The sequence below is a fragment of the Abramis brama genome (genome assembly GCF_963993115.1).
Source record: "Abramis brama genome assembly, chromosome: 16".
Taxonomy (NCBI): domain Eukaryota; kingdom Metazoa; phylum Chordata; class Actinopteri; order Cypriniformes; family Leuciscidae; genus Abramis; species Abramis brama.
This window is the reverse complement of record NC_139978.1, coordinates 31,938,934-31,959,939: the sequence shown is the minus strand read 5'-3', so window position 1 is coordinate 31,959,939 and position 21,006 is coordinate 31,938,934. Positions and strand designations below refer to the sequence as shown.

The 21,006-nt window shown below is 37.7% G+C and overlaps 1 protein-coding gene across 3 annotated transcripts in view; it reads left to right on the top strand.

The window, feature by feature from the left end:
• The window catches only part of otud5a (OTU deubiquitinase 5a), a 30,085-nt gene continuing 9,079 nt past the window's right edge, over positions 1–21,006 (top strand). For 2 of the 3 annotated variants that reach the window (XM_084138608.1, XM_084138606.1), the window contains exons 1-2: positions 1–803; positions 3,471–3,564. In XM_084138608.1, the coding sequence (XP_083994734.1) occupies positions 228–803; positions 3,471–3,564 (670 nt within the window). In that variant the 5' untranslated portion in view covers positions 1–227. The remainder of the gene's footprint in view (positions 804–3,470; positions 3,565–21,006) is intronic. The other variant, XM_084138607.1, reaches the window with a different exon arrangement.

The following is a 21,006-nucleotide window of genomic DNA, read 5'->3' as shown; positions in this document are numbered from 1 at the left end:
GGTGTCGTCAGCTGTATGTTGATGTTGTGTGGCAACAGTAAGACCGAGGGACGGAAGACAGTTTGTTTTTGTTCTGTTATCCGCTGTTTTTACCCTCAAAACCACCTCCTATTGAATTAAATTCGCTCCAGGGTGAAAGGAGCAAACATTACGAACTAAAAGACGCTCACGTTTAAATGTTAAAACGCGGTTGGAGTCGTTAAAACGGACACCCTCCCTGTACGGTCATGACGATCCTGCCGAAGAAGAAGCCGAACTCATCGGTCGGTGTGTCTGATCACCCCGACGACCCCGACCGCAGGACCGGCTCCGACCCGCATCAGCACCAGCACTCCCACGGGGTCCGATCGGGTGCGAGGCCTCGCGCTTCCCCGCCACCTTGGTCTTATCAAGCCGCTCCGCCGGCGTCCAGAGAGGACAGGCGAACTGAATCCAGCTCCCGGCCGCAGCAGGCCTCTCCTCCGCCGGTGGGCGCCGGGTCTCCGGTTGGCCCGGGGGATGCGGCAGGGATGGCGTGTGTGTCCGGGGGTCGGGCTGAGCTGTCAGGTGGGGTGGGCTGTGGAGGTGGGATGGGAGGGTGCTGCTCGGGGCCTGGGCTCAGTAAGAGGAGGAGACAGGCGACCTGCTCCGGTGGGGTGGCCGGTGGAGGGACCGTACCCGGGGCGACAGGGGGAGGAGGCGGTGGTGGTGGAGGAGGAGGGGGTCCCAGTCCCGAGCAGGAAGAGGGAGCCGGGTATAACAGTGAGGATGAGTATGAGAATGCTTCCAGACTACAGTCAGAGGATCCAGCGACTGTTGAACAGGTATGTGGATGGGTGATGTCACCTAATGCTGAGAACCATTGACATGCTGTTTTATTTAGATGTGTGACACGTGGTCTGACACTGTGTAGACACTGGTATATATATATATATATAGTTAGATAGAAAGATAGTTAGACAAACTGTCAAATAGAGACTGACAGCTAGGCAGATATACTGTAAATAGATGGATGGATGGATGGATGGATAGATAAAGATAGACAGAACAACAGACAAAAGTATAGATAGATAGATAGATAGATAGACAGATAGATAGATAGATAAAATTATGGATTGACATATAATCAGATAGGTTAAAGATAGGGAGACAGACAAACAAATTAAAGCAGATATTGATTGTATAAGTGAAGACTGAAGATCAGTAAAAAGCTGTTTTCCATTAGACTGCACTCAACATGCATGGCATTAGTGATGCAGTGGTTCGTCTTGGCAGGAAACAAGTGTTTTTAAAATGATCAAATTTGCCTGAGTAGCCTAAATGTAGTCCACATAAAGGTCCAGACTGAGGCACAGCTGTGCTGAGCTCCATCTCCTCTGCTCTTTAGAAGAGGGAGTCTCTTTAAAGTCAACATGAAAGTAAAATTGAGCCTATTTCATTTCTGCCTTATTTTTACTCAATGCATGATATCGTGAAATTAAATTCCCACAAATTCCCAGTGGATAAAACCAAGGCCTGTCCTACATTTTCTTATTCACAATCCTGTTTTACTCAGAAATATGCGTTTATCACGAAAGTAAAATGGGTTGCAAAGGTTGACTTTAACCTTAAAGGGTTAAACCCTATATATATATATTTATGTTTTATTTTTATTTTATTTTTTACAGTCTATGGTTAAACCTTAGGATGAAAAAAATCCCATAAATTCATAAACACTTTTGCTGTAAAATGATATACATTGTGAAACATGATTTGGGTTTTGTATGCATTTTAACTGTTGTTTCCAAGACAATCACATGCCATTCTTGCAATTTCAACACGTGACGCACTTTTCAGCATTCCGTTGATAAATAGAAAGATCAAAAGAACTGCATTTATTTGAAATAGAAATATTTTGTAACATTATAAATGTCTTTACTGTCACGTTTTTTAATTTAATGCATCCTTGCTGAGAAGAGTATTAATTTCTTTAAAAAGAAAATGTAGTTTTGTTATACAATACACATTATAAACAGTCATACCTCAAATGATGATTTAGTGTATTTTTTTGTGCATTTAAAATTTTAAGCCACTAAAAAGTTGCTAACCACAGACCTTATTTTATTCATAAATCTAAAACCACTGTTCCAAAAACCCATTAGAAATTCTCAGAGGTGGACAAAGTACACAACTTCCTTACTTGAGTGATAGTACAGATACTAATGTACTGATGAAATATTACTCCATTACAAGTAAAAGTTGTAAAGACCGATTTTTTTACTTAAGTAAAAGTACAGAAGTTCTTGTTTTTAAAAGTAAAAAGTAAATGTCAATGCGTTGTTTTATTATTGTTGTATTGTTACAGTACCTTATGCCTCTGAAGCAACCTAGTGAATACACCGACCAGTTTATAGTATCTGTGGAATTAAGAGCTTTTAGAATGTTACAAAATCTATAGAAATTAAACAACTGAATTGATTAAAAAAAAGACAGCCATAATAATCATCTTCATCTTTTCTTATTTAACACTCCTACCACCCCCACAAAAGAATTATGCATCTATGTGTATCCATTTATACACATTTGAATCAAGTGGTCAGTAAATACAGACTGATCAGAAAAAGAAACAAAACCCCAGCTACACAACTATAGCTGTATAACTGCCCAACAGAAATACTTGTTTGCCATGAACAAAACTTTCAAACCATTAGTTGTGACAACAATACTGTTGCTCACAGATCACTAGTAAAGAGAATCGTACTAGTCGTCGAACTTCACGACACGTGACCCTACAAGAGTGATTACTGATAGGCTGTCTGTTACCTGCACAAATCAAATCACGTATTAGAGACGAGAAAAAATGATGCCCTGACTACTTTTTACTCAAGGACCTTGACAGAAATGTAGTGAAGTTAAAGTAACAAGTTTCCAGAAAAAAAAATACTCAAGTAAAGTACAGATACTCAAAAAGTACAGTACTCAAGTAAACTGTCCACCTCTGGAAATTCTTGAGAGAACCGATGGTTCAAATGCTAATTCTCTTCTGGGTTTCAGGACTGCAGTCTGACTCTGAACTGGGCTGCATTTTCCTAAAGCATCATAAGCCTAAGTAGATCAGACCATTGATGGGATCATTTATACAATCTACTATGATTTTGATGCTTTTGAGAAACGCAGCCCTGCTTTACCTGTGACGCATATCTGAACCTCACTTTACCCGGACATAAGGCTCACTAATATTAAACATTATACCTAAATTCTTTGCTTATGGTGTTAAATGATTATTGAAATATTAATATCCATTAAATATGAACATATTTGTCTAAGGCTGAGAAAATTGTAATGGGATGAATGTGCATAAAATGTGATGATCTTAGAACTTCTTTGTGATGCTCTGTTGACAGTCTGAGAATGCACTAACAATGACTTTAGCATCAGAAGTCCGTCTGTTTATCAAGCACGTAATAATGATCCCCCACTGTGTCTGTCCTGAAGTTTTGCCTCTGTTACAGCAGGAACACTGGTTTGAAAAAGCACTCCAGGAAAAGAAAGGATTTGTCATCAAAAAAATGAAGGAAGATGGTGCCTGCCTCTTCAGAGCTGTTGGTGGGTACATTATTAACCACTTGATGTTCACTCAAAGTCAAAAGATTCAGCATCTAGTTATCTAGTTCATCTATTGGCAATAATGTAGAACCTGGGTGATTGTCCTTGTCAATTTGGCAGAATGCCATCTTACATTTTTATTTGTTGTATTGTAGGATTTGTAAGACGTAGACTGTTCACACACTACTCTTTCTATTTCTGTGATATTCATACTCTACACAGAGTATGTACATTTTCTATATGTACAGTATAGAAAACGCAGATGACCTGCTACGTTTGGTAACGTGTGCTGCATCAAAGCAAATTTCGACTTTTCTCCAATGTTAAGTGTCTGGATTTTGATTTCATGTCGACTTTAACCTTCCATTTCCATTGCAGCAAATTAAACACAAGTATTATCATCTGATTTTTTTTAAATACACCCGTGTTTAAAAAATCTGGGGTTTGCAAAAATCAGTAATATTGAGAAATATCATGGCAGTTTTGAAATAACTATTTTCTATAGTTAAATATTTGTTTAAATGTAATTTATTCCTGTGATGCAAAGCTGAATTTTCAGCATCATCACTCCAGCCTTCAGTGTCCCATGATCCTTCAGGAATGGTGCTCAAGAAACTTTTCTGATTATTATCAATACTAAAAAACAGTTGTGCGGCTTAATATTCTTGTGGAAACAAGAATAAATAGAAACTTTGATAAATAGAAAGTTCAAAAGAACTGCATTTATTTGCAGTTATTTTATTGTAACATTATAAATGTCTTTACTGTCACTTTTAATTAATTTAATGCATCCTTGTGGGAAAAAGTATTTTCTTTTTTTTAAAAAAAGCCTTACTGACCCCAAACTTTTAAATGGGATTTTTTATTTATAGGATTTTTATTTATATTTATTATGTTGCAAGTTAAGACATTTGTACACAAAATTGAATGAAAGATTTAAAATAACTGTTTGTATTCCCGAAACATTACCTATATGCCATTTGCTGGAGAAAAATGTAGCAAACTGCTGCTTGAAATGGTTGTTATTACATAATGTGTTATGTTAACTAATAGTAATAGTTTACTTGACATGATGCATTAAGCTAAAATGGACCATCTTTTTCTTAATACATGTTCAAGATCTTATTCTGCTTGATTCCACTGTAAACTTGCATTTTCCCTATGTTTATTTTTTCCCCTTGATGGAAACATTAAGGAAAACATTTTAGAAAATGAAAATGGGTTGATTTTATGTTGACTTTAAGCAGTGTGCTAGAAGCATAACATTAATCAGAATATATTATTGGTTTGTTAACAAAACAGCAATGCTTAATAGGAAACCTTAGACCTATCTAAATAACAGTACTGTACCAGAACATCCCTCTGGATGGCGCTACTCATCTACATAAGTGAAGAGTGCAGTCAAGCACTTGTGTCAAAACATAACCTGTTATCTGAAGTTTCACATACTGTGAAAGTTGTATTACACTTCAGTTTCAGCTTGACACCAAATTCTTAAACTTTTTCTGTTTGTTGCATTTCTTGCATCGTGAATACGAATGCACGGGTCTTTACAAGCCATTTTAATCATTTAGGGTGTGACAGCCACTCTGGGGGTTCACCTTTGACCCGTTCCCATAATTTTACATGACTGTCCACTTTATATGTCAAAGTGGTTTTATTTTTGACGCATAAATTCAACATGACTGACGAAAGTGGTGCAACACCAAGTATCTTATTAGCATTTTTTTAAAACTAAATTATTAATGTATTTCTTTGTCGTTCACTTTCTGTAACTGTGCATTTGTTTAATCTAGTGGAGACCATATACATTAAACAGTGTATTTGTTTACTAGGATTTTTCCCTCAGCATTCAGCAACTCTCTCTGCAACCACCATTGTGTTTCCTCTTTCATTCTCTCTTTCATTCTCTCTTTCGTGTCTCTGTTTCCTTCTCTTGCTGTTTCTTTCTCTCTCCTTCATGCACAGCTTGCACACGTTCATTTCGTGAATCTTTTCCCTGTTCTCGTCATCACACCTCTTTCCTTGAGTGAGTTTTATGCAGGGTTTGATAGACAGGCATGTGATGTGCTGACCTACATGAAGCATTCCCATCAGGGACACTGTGCCACAGTTCTTGCACCGCAGGTGTGAAACTATCCATCTCCAAACAATCACTCGAGTCAAACAATCCATGTTATATAACTAGCCCGATGGTAATAAGGCTCTCACAGCCAGTGGGATCATGATAACCCAGGACAGGATAGTTTCTTACAGGACGCTGTTGGTGTGAAGTAATAGATATGGATGTGTATTAGATTATAATTATTATTGTGGTGTACTATAATGACCCTGTGGCTTATGAATCTGAATCTACTCAAGGCATTAGTTTCTTGCTCCCGAAATGTAGCTTTAAATGACCATTAAATGCAGCTTCTTTTTTATTTTTGGGTGAACTGTTCCTTTAAGACTACACTAATGTTGCATTCCTTTTATGGATAACCAAAGCAGCATCAGATCCTCTTCTTATAATAAAGGCGTAGGTGAGACTTGGTATATTTTAGTTCTGCTTTTTTGCAGAATAATGTTTATTGCACAGAATTAGGAGTATTCCTAACTCTCCTGTGTAACTCTTTTATATAAAATAGAAATAAATCTATCTTCCTATTTTCCATGATTTGCATACTTATAACCGCATACTTTACTTCAATAATGTATGCTGGCGTGTTGTTTATGAATTTGAGATCGTTCTCATCACATAATAATTAGTTCGTGGCTGTCAACAAGGCAGCAACAAACCAGATCTCTGCTATCAGATTTTGCCCTTATTTTCCTGGTCATCCTCATTGTTTTGTTGTTGTTTTGGTTCTCATATTATGAAAAGGTAGGTCAGGAGAGCAGTGCTTATTTCCCATGATTATCTATTACAATCCTGCATGACTAAACAACTTTAGATTACCGTTCAATGTCAAATGTTTTTAAAAGAAGTCTCACAAAGGCTGCATTTATTTGATCAAAAATTCAGTAAAAACAGAAATATTGTGAAATATTATTACAGTTTAAAATAAATGGTTTTCTATTTGAATAGATTTTAATTTGTAATTTATTCCTGTGATGCTAAGCTGACTTTTCAGCATCATTACTCCAGTTGAAAATAGTCGTGCTGCTTCATATTTTTCAGGAAACTGTGATGCATTTTCCTCAGGATTATTTGATGAATAGAAAGTTGAAAAGAACAGCATTTATTTGAAATAGAAATATTTTGAAATATTAGTTTACTTTAGAGTAAAATTGAAATATTTTATAAAATCCTTACTGTCACTTTTGATTAATGTATTGCATCCTTGCTGAGTAAATGTTTTAATTTCTTTTTCTTTTCTTTTTTTTAATCTTACTGACCTGAACGGTTTTTTTTTATATATATAAATTGCTTGGTGTAGAAAGCTTCAATAATGAAAAAGGTGACTTTTGAAGAATTTCTACGTCACCTTGAATGACTCTTCAAGTTTCCCATGTTTAGCACAACCAAACCTGACACTCGCAGTTCATATTCTGCAATAAAGAGGCTTGTGGCGCTGGTGTGCAAATGCTTATGCAATGTTTTGCAAATTGGTTTGCAAATGATTTTCCAAGGTATTTTATCTCACAGATGCTTATATCCTGAGAAGTCCATTCCATGGTAATTTGTGGTAATGTTATAGACCATCAGGAGGACATTTAAACGCACCTTCCAACTATTTTCCACCTGTCTTATATTTTATGCTCTGGACATTCTGTCTAAAACCTTTTTGAGCTGGAAACTGTATTGAAAGGATGTTCTTTTTTCACTATCCAGCCAAAAGGCATTTACATTTACATATAACAGATGCATTTATCCAAAGCGACTAAAGGTAGGGGAACAAAAGCAAAAGAAACGCACAGGTGCCTACAATTTGTATTTGTCTGGAAATAATGAGTGTCCACTGGTTTTGACAGAGTTTCTGATCAAACCCGTCACATTTCACAGCATCATGGGTGGGTGGGTGGGGGGCGTATGTTTCACTTTTACAGAAAATGAGCGCCATGTCGGACATATGGTCACACGCACACACCTGTGTCTTCTGTTCGATAGTGAGAACTCTGCCACTGTGGTTTCTGTTTTGGTATTACAAAGAAAAAGTTTCAAAAGGTTTTGTGGTTTCACATATCTGCCATTTGGTTTGGTTAAAATGAGATGGATCCAGCAATCTACAACGTTCAACAACTGTTGTAATACCCAGCTTTAGTGTGGTTTTATAGGGCCACGTCCTAAGTATGAAAACAGTTTTGTTGTGAATAAGTCTGAATCACCACATCCTGACGAAAACATTGCAGCATGTAATGTGTTCTGTGCTGTAGTAGTAGTTGTGCAGGGTTTTGTGTAGTGAATGCGCTTCTCCTTTATGATGCGTGGGAAACAGTGTCATGTGTTAGATCCCTGCCCTAGCTCCCAGCATTCTCTCTCATTTCCAGTGCTGCTCTGCTGGTTATCCAGAGCACCGCCCCTCTTTCCAGAGCTCGACCTGGACTCTGGTGAACAGGGAAGCAGTTGACACCATTACCAGCACACACACACCGGCTGTTTACACTTATGAGCGGGGTGACCTGACCCAGCCAGCTAAACAAACATTAATTAGGCTCTTCAAAACGGTTTAACCAATGTATTTTCCAAACTTTGGCCGTAAATAGCTCAGCCATCCGATGTGAACGCTTGTCCACAGTTCAGCAGGTTAAAAGGTGCAGATTCTTGCACTGTAATGGGAGCGCATTTAAATGTTTTATTTTTTCCAGTCTCCATTGAAGATTAAGGTTACATGGTAGATCGTAATCCTACACTGGAGGAAGTTGATGTTTGTTCGAGTAACAGTGCACTTGTTTGCTTTTGGCTTGGATTTGCACATTTCTTCTGAAATGCAACAGTGCCAGCTGTGCATTTTATCAAAGACTCCCTCTTTCCGGGCAAACCTCAATACAGAGGGATAAAAGTGCCTGGCTCAGTGACCAACTATGTGGGCTGATCTCTCTACTTGGTCCACAATAGTCTGGCTGTGACATTTATTTTGTGAAGTATTTGAATAAATATTCAAAAAGCATTGAGTTTTTCGGCTCTAAAATCTGATTGGATGATCCACGTTCAAAGGCATTGTAAAATAGCTGATATGTGCGCACCTGTAGCCTCAGATCATTTGAATTTTACTTATCTGCCTACAGTTATTCTAATCAACTCTTTTACCTCGCAGAATAATTGTTTATACTGGAGAAAATCATGTTTCAATGTTGGGAATGGTTAATGGTGGTTGCGAAGCAGCGTTGTTATTGTTAAAGGGTTAGTTCACCCAAAAATGAAAATTCTGTCAGTAATTACTCGCCCTCATGTTGTTCCAACCGCGTAAGACCTTCGTTCATCTTCGGAACACAAATTAAGATATTTTTGATGAAATCTGAGAGCTGGATCACTTCTCCATAGGCTGCTAGGTGACCGAAACTTGCTGGCCTAGAAAAGTTATTAAAGAGATCGTTAATATAGTCCAAGTGACTACAGTGGCTCAATCTTAAGTATATCAAGCGACGAGAATACTTTTTGTGCGCAAAAACAAACAAAAATAACGACTTTATTCCACTATTCATTTCCTTCTCTCTGGGCCTCTAGTTGGTTCATGTAGTGTTTTTGCGCTGCGCGTCTGTGTTGCACGTCACCACGTAGGCTCACAATTGGCCGACGCTGGTCATGTGTGTGATGCGTGTTGACGTGCAACACAGATGCGCAGCGCAAAAACACTACGAGCCCAAAAAGAAGGACATGAATAGTGAAATAAAGTCGTTATTTTTGTTTGTTTTTGCGCACAAAAAGTATTCTCGTCGCTTGATATACTTAAGATTGAGCCACTGTAGTCACTTGGACTATATTAACGATCTCTTTAATTCCGAAGATGAACGAAGGTCTTACGCGGTTGGAACAACATGAGGGTGAGTAATTACTGACAGAATTTTCATTTTTGGGTGAACTAACCCTTTAACTAAAACTATTACAAATGGATTTCATAATTGAAATAAAGCTCAAATAAAATATATAGCCTAAATATTAGATGAAAAACTTAAATTCAAAACTGTAAACTAAAATGAAATCAGAAATGCTGACTGAAATAAGTTGAAATAATACAATAACTAAAACTGAATTAAAATCAATTTAAAGTGGAAAATAATTTATTTATTTTTTACATAAAAATAAACGCTAATTTAAAATATGAATAAATACAATAATAGTATTTAAATAATACTAAAATAACACTGCTGCTAAGGTGTTGTAGGTGGTTGCTCCTTCAGTTTAAGTTTGTTTAAATCGTTAATCTTAAGTATGGGCAATAGTATTAGTTATGCTTGCCTTTGCAAACACCACTAATAAATTAAATTTTTTATTGAACTTCTGTGTAACTTATTATGTTGTGAATTTGATGCTTTTTAAAAGTTTAACCATGGCAAAGTCACTGTAATGCAAAGCCTAGGCCTATGTTTTTTTTGTTTTGTTTTGTTTTTTTACTTTTTCCAAGAACTATTGCATCAAAACCCTGTTATTTTTGTAATCTAGGCTTCTTTTGTTCACTCCATTTCCTCAGAATTTAGTTTAAATATATGTACTTCCTTTTGTCAAGTCAGTTGTTGTTTCCACTTTCTCCTCATGCAAGCTGCTATTTCAGGAACAAGCGTTATTGTCTCTGATCGATCTGAGGAGGCGCCAGTGTAGACGGAGGGCTAAGAACGGCCTCACCTGGGGCAATACTAACCCTAACCTCACATGGGCGAAGCTTTATATGAAAATCGCCGGGATATGCAAAGTGCATTCCAATCTAAGCCCTGTTTATTTTCCCCCGCACGCACTGTGGGATCACTTCCAGATACCTGCTTCGGTAGTAAACAATACAGCCTGTGCCCTGCCGGGAACCTCTGACGGACAGCTCGGCTGCATTCCTCTCGTTTTGTTGTTCGTCATCTTGTTGTGATTGTAGAGCAGATGCCATAAATGCCATAACATGATTTGACAGAGTGGGAAATGCCAGCCCGCTCTCAAAGCGAAGGTGGGGCCGAAATTCCTCTCCTCCAGATTCATTGGTGCCTTCTCTCCACCTTGCCCTTAGGTAATTAAAAGGACAGTTCACCCCCCCAAAAAAAATTCTGTCATCATTTACTCGCTCTCATGTCATTCCAAACCTGTATGAATTTCTTTTTCTGTGCAGTACACAGAAAAAAAACAATAACATTGGACCGACTTTCATTGTATGGATAAGATGCACTTAAGTTGTGTCCCTAATGACTTACTATACACTATGCACTTATGCTATGAGCTATTTACTGTAGTGTATGAATTTTATAAGGTTATTTTGTCACCGAACATCGGAGTCGGATATAGTCCCTCCCCCTCCCCCTCCACTACGAATACAATGCTGCCAAAGTTGAGTGCCAACATTCCACACTTTTTTTTCATTTTTTTTCTTTCAGTTACGACAATTAAGGGTGTGTTCACACTTGGCATGTTTGGTTTGATTAAAATGAACCCTGGTGCGATTGCTCTGTTAGTGCGGTTCATTTGAATAAGTGTGAACGCTGCTATCCGAATCCTGGTGCGCACCAAATAAGCGGGGGCCGAGAACGCTGAAAAGATTGGTCTCGGTCCACTTCCAAACAAACTCTGGTGCGGTTCGAATGAAATATGAATGCATCACAGACCAAAGACGTAAACGAACCAAAAACTGGACACGATGTCACAAGATGCGACCCTAAGATATGCTCAAGCATATCTGTTTTTTCTCGTCATAGTCGCGATGTTGCCTATATCACAGTTCTGTGTACAGGCATCAGATCGGCGTCTCCTCGCAGCAGATCTGCATTTGTGTGTGACGGAGGGATTCCTGCTGCTGTTTTGACTCCTTTACACATTTATAAGCTCTTCACGAGTTCTCAGCTGGTCAAAATACCATCATATGTAGGCTATACACATACAGTGTATACATTTAGCCCAGCACACAGCATTGTTTTGGATGTTCTGTAAGTTCCGTCACCAAATATACATAATAAAAGCCGACCAATCAGGTTGTGAACATATCCCTTTAGGTTCGGTATCTTTAGTTTCGGTGTTAAAATGCCAATGTGAACGCTAAGCGGACCAGGACTGAATTTTTTTTTTTTTTAACAAACCAAGCCTAGTGAACACTCCCTAAGTGCGTCATGCGGTGTTTGAAGTGCGTCATGAGGTGTTTGAAGTGCATTTTTTCTTTTTGGAGTTTTCAGTGCGAACACTACTCACACTATTTATACTACAAAATAGCATAGATTAGTGTATAAGTACGTGAATTGGGATGCACCCATAGTCATACAGGATTGGAACATGACATTGAGTAAATGATGACAGAATTTTCCTTTGAACTCTACTACTATCCCTTTGAACTCTTGTATTGATTGAACTTTTTAAAGTTTCCCCTAAAACATGAAGTAATGAATTTTAAGGTTACATAAATCTTCAAATCAGTCACATACAGGTCAGCACACTGGATTATTGCGGATGTGAAATGTAAAAAGCATAGGTCAGCTTTCAACTATCTTTTTTTGTTTTTGTATTGGTCCAGCATAGTATTTCACTCCTGGATGTCATGTACTGTAGCTTTGTGGCAAACATGGAGCAAAGTTTGATGCCATGTTGGAATCAAGGGTTGCTAGTAGATTCCTTGTCATACATTGATCAACACCTTCTGGGATAGGAAAGTACAGGTTTCAACACAAGCACTGCTCACGTAACGTCTTTTAATAGTGCTTGGTTTCTATGAGACGGGAAATGGTGAAGAACTTGAGGATGTTGACTAGTTTGATCCAGCGTAAACCAGTGAGTTTGCGTTTTCCGTCACCAAATATACATAATAAAAGCCGACCAATCAGGTTGTGAACATATCCCTTTAGGTTCGGTATCTTTAGGTTCGGTGTTAAAATGCTAATGTGAACGCTAAGCGGACCAGGACTGAATTTTTTTTTTTTTTTACAAACCAAGCCTAGCGAACACTCCCTAAGTGCGTCATGAGGTGTTTGAAGTGCATTTTTTCTTTTCGGAGTTTTCAGTGCGAACACTACTCACACTATTTATACTACAAAATAGCATAGATTAGTGTATAAGTACGTGAATTGGGATGCACCCATAGTCATACAGGATTGGAACATGACATTGAGTAAATGATGACAGAATTTTCCTTTGAACTCTACTACTATCCCTTTGAACTCTTGGATTGATTGAACTTTTTAAAGAAGTTTCCCCTAAAACATGAAGTAATGAATTTTAAGGTTACATAAATCTTCAAATCAGTCACATACAGGTCAGCACACTGGATTATTGCGGATGTGAAATGTAAAAAGCATAGGTATATCTTTTTTTGTTTTTGTATTGGTCCAGCATAGTATTTCACTCCTGGATGTCATGTACTGTAGCTTTGTGGCAAACATGGAGCAAAGTTTGATGCCATGTTGGAATCAAGGGTTGCTAGTAGATTCCTTGTCATACATTGATCAACACCTTCTGGGACAGGAAAGTACAGGTTTCAACACAAGCACTGCTCACGTAACGTCTTTTAATAGTGCTTGGTTTCTATGAGACGGGAAATGGTGAAGAACTTGAGGATGTTGACTAGTTTGATCCAGCGTAAACCAGTGAGTTTGCGTTTTCCGTCACCAAATATACATAATAAAAGCCGACCAATCAGGTTGTGAACATATCCCTTTAGGTTCGGTATCTTTAGGTTCGGTGTTAAAATGCTAATGTGAACGCTAAGCGGACCAGGACTGAATTTTTTTTTTTTTTTTACAAACCAAGCCTAGCGAACATGCCTAAGTGCGTCATGAGGTGTTTGAAGTGCATTTTTTCTTTTCGGAGTTTTCAGTGCGAACACTACTCACACTATTTATACTACAAAATAGCATAGATTAGTGTATAAGTACGTGAATTGGGATGCACCCATAGTCATACAGGATTGGAACATGACATTGAGTAAATGATGACAGAATTTTCCTTTGAACTCTACTACTATCCCTTTGAACTCTTGGATTGATTGAACTTTTTAAAGAAGTTTCCCCTAAAACATGAAGTAATGAATTTTAAGGTTACATAAATCTTCAAATCAGTCACATACAGGTCAGCACACTGGATTATTGCGGATGTGAAATGTAAAAAGCATAGGTATATCTTTTTTTGTTTTTGTATTGGTCCAGCATAGTATTTCACTCCTGGATGTCATGTACTGTAGCTTTGTGGCAAACATGGAGCAAAGTTTGATGCCATGTTGGAATCAAGGGTTGCTAGTAGATTCCTTGTCATACATTGATCAACACCTTCTGGGATAGGAAAGTACAGGTTTCAACACAAGCACTGCTCACGTAACGTCTTTTAATAGTGCTTGGTTTCTATGAGACGGGAAATGGTGAAGAACTTGAGGATGTTGACTAGTTTGATCCAGCGCAAACCAGTGAGTTTGCGTTTTCTGGCATGATTGCAATTTGCTTTAGAGCAGATGTCAAGGAGCATAATTCAATAGCGAATGCTGTTTATAAAGTCTTTTTAACCAAAAACCATTTTGAAACTCAGTTGTAAAATGGTTTCAATCACTTGACTCGCAGACGTTGATTGTGATAAGACCGTCTGCACCCTTTAACTTAGTTTCCTCGGGTCTTAGCTGCCCTATGAACTTTTGCACATCTGGAAAACAGATGCTCAGCAAGTCTCCCCAACTTTCACCTAGACACCACCAAGAGTGTAAGAGCTGCATCTTCTCTTGCCAGGATATAGAAAACAATGTCATCACCGACACTTGGCATCGTCTCTTACAAAACCAAGCTGTTGACGAAATCGTTTAGACACATCATTGAAGTCTGGAGTTTACGCTAGACTGTCAGTGGTCCTCTGTGACCTGCATTGGATATGCCAGTAGACAGCATGCCTGGTTGCAATACAGTCTCGTGAGCGTGAATGAGTGTATTTGACCGTCGGTGTGTTTCTGGGGCAATAGTAAGCTCTGTGTTACTCAACGCTCTCATGATCAACGGCTGACTTTTCTGGCATTAATAAAAGGCAGTTCAGTCCGTACATAAGCCATCCTTCGATATCTAACTGTACTTCCTCAGCACAGGGTGTACTTTGAAAAGACGTTTGTGATCTGATCCCCAAATGTGCTTAAGAATCAATATGTATTGATCTATACGATCACAATCTCAAATTCATAGTCTATTGAAGCGCTGCAGATAAGTGAGCTGAACACACGGTAGTCAATAAGGCCATTGAGTGGAGTTACCTTTGGGCCTGCTGTAACTGCTGTCTGTTTTTAGAGTACCGCATCGATTAGTTCGTTTGAAGAGCATGTTTACTGATCAGCTGTCGAGGTGGACGTGGCCTGTTAGATGTTATTGTGACCACTGGAGTCAAGGGGCACATAAGTGCAGGTCAGAGCGGTGATCTCAGCTCTTTCTGGATGGACTATGCAACTCATGTTCCACACTGTCATATTTGGACATGGGGATCAAGGTTTTATGAAGTAATTACAGTAGAAATATCTATTATGTCATACCTGTTTGCATCCATAAGCAAGTGTAAAATAGCCTATAGTCACAGAAATAGTTCACCCCAAAATGACTATTCTGTCATCATTTCTATGCCTTCATGTTGTTAAATCTGTATGTCCTTTTTTCCTTCTGTAAAACATAAAAGGTCATGCTTTTCTTAATGATACGCATTACTCTTTTCGTAATGATACCTGTGGCTTTAAAATGGCAAAAAAAGACTTACCATAAAGAATCATAAAAGTCCTTAATTTGACACGTGCATTATATTCCAGTTCTTCTAAAGTCATATGTTAGCTTTGTGTGAGGAACAGGCTTAAATTTGGATCTACTCATTCAATTAAAAGATCTGACTCAAAAGAATTAACACAGACATTACACAGGTGCAGATTTTCAATGAATGACAATTTAAATTATCAGTCTGTTTCTCACACAAAGCTATCATATGACTTCAGTACTTGCAATGTAGCGAAGATGCTTGTCTCCAAGATGCTTGAAGAAACCTTATTAACATGCCTAAGACTTTTGCACAGTACTGTACATATATATATATATATACATACATACATAGATACATATATATATATATATATATATATATATATACAGTGAGGAAAATAAGTATTTGAACACCCTGCTATTTTGCAAGTTCTCCCACTTGGAAATCATGGAGGGGTCTGAAATTGTCATCGTAGGTGCATGTCCACTGTGAGAGACATAATCAAAAAAAAAAAATCCAGAAATCACAATATATGATTTTTTAACTATTTATTTGTATGATACAGCTGCAAATAAGTATTTGAACACCTGTCTATCATCTAGAATTCTGACCCTCAAAGACCTGTTAGTCTGCCTTTAAAATGTCCACCTCCACTCCATTTATTATCCTAAATTAGATGCACCTGTTTGAGGTCGTTAGCTGCATAAAGACACCTGTCCACCCCATACAATCAGTAAGAATCCAACTACTAACATGGCCAAGACCAAAGAGCTGTCCAAAGACACTAGAGACAAAATTGTACACCTCCACAAGGCTGGAAAGGGCTACGGGGAAATTGCCAAGCAGCTTGGTGAAAAAAGGTCCACTGTTGGAGCAATCATTAGAAAATGGAAGAAGCTAAACATGACTGTCAATCTCCCTCGGACTGGGGCTCCATGCAAGATCTCACCTCGTGGGGTCTCAATGATCCTAAGAAAGGTGAGAAATCAGCCCAGAACTACACGGGAGGAGCTGGTCAATGACCTGAAAAGAGCTGGGACCACCGTTTCCAAGGTTACTGTTGGTAATACACTAAGACGTCATGGTTTGAAATCATGCATGGCACGGAAGGTTCCCCTGCTTAAACCAGCACATGTCAAGGCCCGTCTTAAGTTTGCCAATGACCATTTGGATGATCCAGAGGAGTCATGGGAGAAAGTCATGTGGTCAAATGAGACCAAAATAGAACTTTTTGGTCATAATTCCACTAAACGTGTTTGGAGGAAGAAGAATGATGAGTACCATCCCAAGAACACCATCCCTACTGTGAAGCATGGGGGTGGTAGCATCATGCTTTGGGGGTGTTTTTCTGCACATGGGACAGGGCGACTGCACTGTATTAAGGAGAGGATGACCTGGGCCATGTATTGCGAGATTTTGGGGAACAACCTCCTTCCCTCAGTTAGAGCATTGAAGATGGGTCGAGGCTGGGTCTTCCAACATGACAATGACCCGAAGCACACAGCCAGGATAACCAAGGAGTGGCTCTGTAAGAAGCATATCAAGGTTCTGGCGTGGCCTAGCCAGTCTCCAGACCTAAACCCAATAGAGAATCTTTGGAGGGAGCTCAAACTCCGTGTTTCTCAGCGACAGCCCAGAAACCTGACTGATCTAGAGAAGATCTGTGTGGAGGAGTGGGCCAAAATCCCTCCTGCAGTGTGTGCAAACCTGGTGAAAAACTACAGGAAACGTTTGACCTCTGTAATTGCAAACAAAGGCTACTGTACCAAATATTAACATTGATTTTCTCAGGTGTTCAAATACTTATTTGCAGCTGTATCATACAAATAAATAGTTAAAAAATCATACATTGTGATTTCTGGATTTTTTTTTTTTAGATTATGTCTCTCACAGTGGACATGCACCTACGATGACAATTTCAGACCCCTCCATGATTTCCAAGTGGGAGAACTTGCAAAATAGCAGGGTGTTCAAATACTTGTTTTCCTCACTGTATATATATATATATTATATAGGTTTTTGAGGTGCCTTTTTTGTTATTTTGGAAATGACAGCCTCAGTTGGAATTCAGTTTCATGAAAAGCGTGGCCACGAAAGAAAGTCTAGTTTAGTCTAAGTCTAGTCATTCAGTTTAGATTAATAAATAATGACAGAATGTTCATTTTGTTGTGTTTTGTCCCTATTAATGGCTTTTTGTTGCCTTTTATAGAAGTGTTTCTCTGTGCACATATCAACCCCCTTAACTATGGTAAAATTACTGCAATGCACATATTTTCTCATAGTTTATTGCTTCAGTAACATACAACCCCAATTACAGAAAAGTTGGGACATTTTGTAAAACGCAATCAAATCAAGACTCTGTGATTTGTTAATGCTTTTGAACCTTTATTTAATTGACAAAAGTATAAAGAAAACAAATTCAGTGTTTTCACTGGCCAAATTAATTATATTTTGTAAATATAAACTAATTTGGATTTTGATGGCTGCAAAACACTCAAAAAAAAAATTGGGACAGAGACAAAAGAAAGGTGAAACGATTACAGAATATCTAAGTTAAACTTTTGAAAAAGTCCACAATTAGTAGGTGAATAGGTAATAGGTGAGGGTATCTAGTTAGGGTATAAAAGGAGCATCCACCAAAAGCTCAGTCTTTGCGAGGAAAGATGGGTCATGGCTCACCCCTTTGTGCCCAATTTCATGAAAGAATTGTCAAACAATTCAAAAAATCACATTTCTCAATGAAAGATTTCAAAGTATTTAGGTCTCTCATCATCTACCATACATAATATTGTGAAAAGATTCAGTGAATTCAGAGAAATCTCAGTCTGTGTAGGGCAAAGCAGGAGACCTCTGTTGAATGTAATTAAAAGGAAAGGTGACAGACAGTGGTAAACGTGTCTCTTTCCCAGCTTGGTGTTGCAGCCATAAAATTAACATAATCACAGATTCTTGATTTTTATTGCATTTTACAAAATGTCCCAACTTTTCTAGAATTAGGGTTGCACATTTGCACAGTATGCATGCAGGGGTTTAAAAAAAGACTTTACTTAAAGCCTTTATGTATAATGTATAATAAAGGTATTCAAAATGCACGTTATAGTGCATATGTTTTAATAAATAATTGTAACCAAAGTTAAAATGCATTATAATACTTGAAATTGAAATTGGTGGTTTGTCTTGTGTTTAAATGCATTATACTTTCTAAAGGTGTAACAATGAATAGATAAGTATTATAATGTATTATAACTGTGGTTACAATTACTCATGATATCATACATTGTATTATATGGTGCATAATTAATGCATAAAAATACTTTTATAATGCATTGTATAAGTAAATTATTACCGATTTGTTTTATTTAATCTTTTTTTTTTGTTCAATTTTTTTTTTTTAATAACGTTTTGCTTTAGAATTTGCTTTCATGACAGAAGCACTTGAGCCGCCATGAAAAAAACCTGATGATCACGTTCTCCAGCATGATTTGAGATGCTCCAAAGAGCATCTGGAGCTTCAGTGGAAGACAGTCTGACCTTCCACATGACCAGTCACATATTTGCTTACGTTAATACCTAGAAATAGTGCAGAATCTTGAGTATTTCTTCATTTTTCAAAATTGTTTTAAATGTGGTCTCATAATTTGAAGCCCACTGTATATGCATCAGGTTTGGTATAGGTTGTTGCTCTTGTTCATACTATGCAGTTTTTTTATTCTGTTATTTGCTTTTCTCTTTGTAGCATCCATGTTGTTTACACATGACACACTTCCTGCTGTTGAAATACGTGAATGAAGCTCATAAACTAACGTAGGGTGTGTAAAGTTCCTGGGAATCTTTGACAAATTCAGCTCATTGTGATGTCACTGTGGCCCTGCTCTTTGAGGATAAACCTTATCGATGACCACCAGACCTCAAGGGCAGGTCTGAGCTCTCTCTTCTCTGAGTTTAAGCTGGGCCTGCCCCTTTCTTAGAATCGAGACGCTATCTGCGGCCTACATTAGTGGAAGTGAGCTTGTGGTTTTGTTTTTGCTTGGTGGACCTCTGCTCTTCTCTTTTCTCGTGAACTCTATCACCGGCATCAGTCTTTCGTGGTAAACCTACCCAGTGTATTTCTCTTTTCTGCTTTTTATATTCACTGTCGATCGCTTCTCATCAAAGTGTCCGCTGGCGGCAGAAAGGTCAACCACCAGCTTAGTGTTGGGAAACGTCCTATTGCAAGGGTGATCGTTGCGGTGGGCTAGTCGCGTTTTCACTGCAGTTGAGACACAGTTATGTGAATGTAAACAGAAATGTCTGCCTGTTTTCTATGTTTGGTTGCGCAATCAGAAGAAACCTTATAAGTAATACAGACAGAGATCACGAATTTGTCTTCTGTACCGCATTATTATTATTATTTTTTATTTTTTATTATTCTGTTAGAAAGACAACATAGATTTTGTTTTTTCAACCTAAATTCTGATAAATCAAGCAAATGATAAGTTATTTGAGGTGCAGCTTGCATAAAATGGTTGGAAAATATCATGTAGGTTTATCACGTGTATCTTGGGATCAGAATATCATATCACTTATATTATACTTTTATTAAGCAAGGATGCATTACATTGACAGTAAATATAATGTTTCACAAGATTTCTATTTCTAATAAATGCTGTTCTTTTGAACTTTCTATTCATCAAGAGTCCTAAAAAAGTATGACAAAAGTATTAAATATTAAACAGCAAAACTGTTTTCAACATTGATAATAATAAGAAATGTTTCTTGAGCAGCAAATCAGCATTTAAGAATGATTTCTGAAGGATCATGTGACACTGAAGACTGGAGTAATGATGCTGAAAATTCAGCTTTGTCGTCACAGGAATAAATGATATTTTAAAACATTGTAATTGTATTTCCCAGTATGACTATTTTTACTGTACAGTATTTTCAATCGAATTAAGCCTTTGAGAGAAGAGATTTCTATCAAAAACAAAAAAATCTTTTGAAAGGTAGTGTAAAAGTGTAAAGAACTTAGTATTGCCACTCAGGACACTCTTGGAAACACCCTAGAAACCACTCAGAACACCTTAATAAATACTAAAAATTTCTTAGTGTGAAAAACCCAATGAATGAGGTGTTTTAGGTTGTTTCTAGGGAATTGCTAGGTGGTTCATTATTGGACCAGGTCAAAAGAGCCTGTGAAAAGTAAGTTGGGCCACAAAAGTATTAACATGCCTCTCAACATGCCACATGACTTTTATCACTGTCCATAACATAATTCAGGATCTATCACATAATACAGTTTGTCATCATTTACTCACCGTCATGTCATTCCAAACCTGTTGAAGATATTTTAAGCGTCTCAAAATAAAAGTTTTTTTGTCCACAAAATAAAAGTCAGTGTGATCCAGTGTTGTTTTGACACCAACGTTCTTCAAAATCTCATTTGTGTTAAAAAAAGGTCATACAGGTTTGGAACAATGACAACATTTTCATTTTTCCATAAACTGTCCCTTTAATGTTGGGAGATTTGGAAATTAACCATTAACCAAGTATAAATGTTGAAAATGCAATTAGGTCAACATACTTAAGGAACTATTTTTCTTGAGTACTGCTCACTGTTTGTTCATGCAAAAGTTCCAGGCCCCATGTGGCAGCACCACTATAGT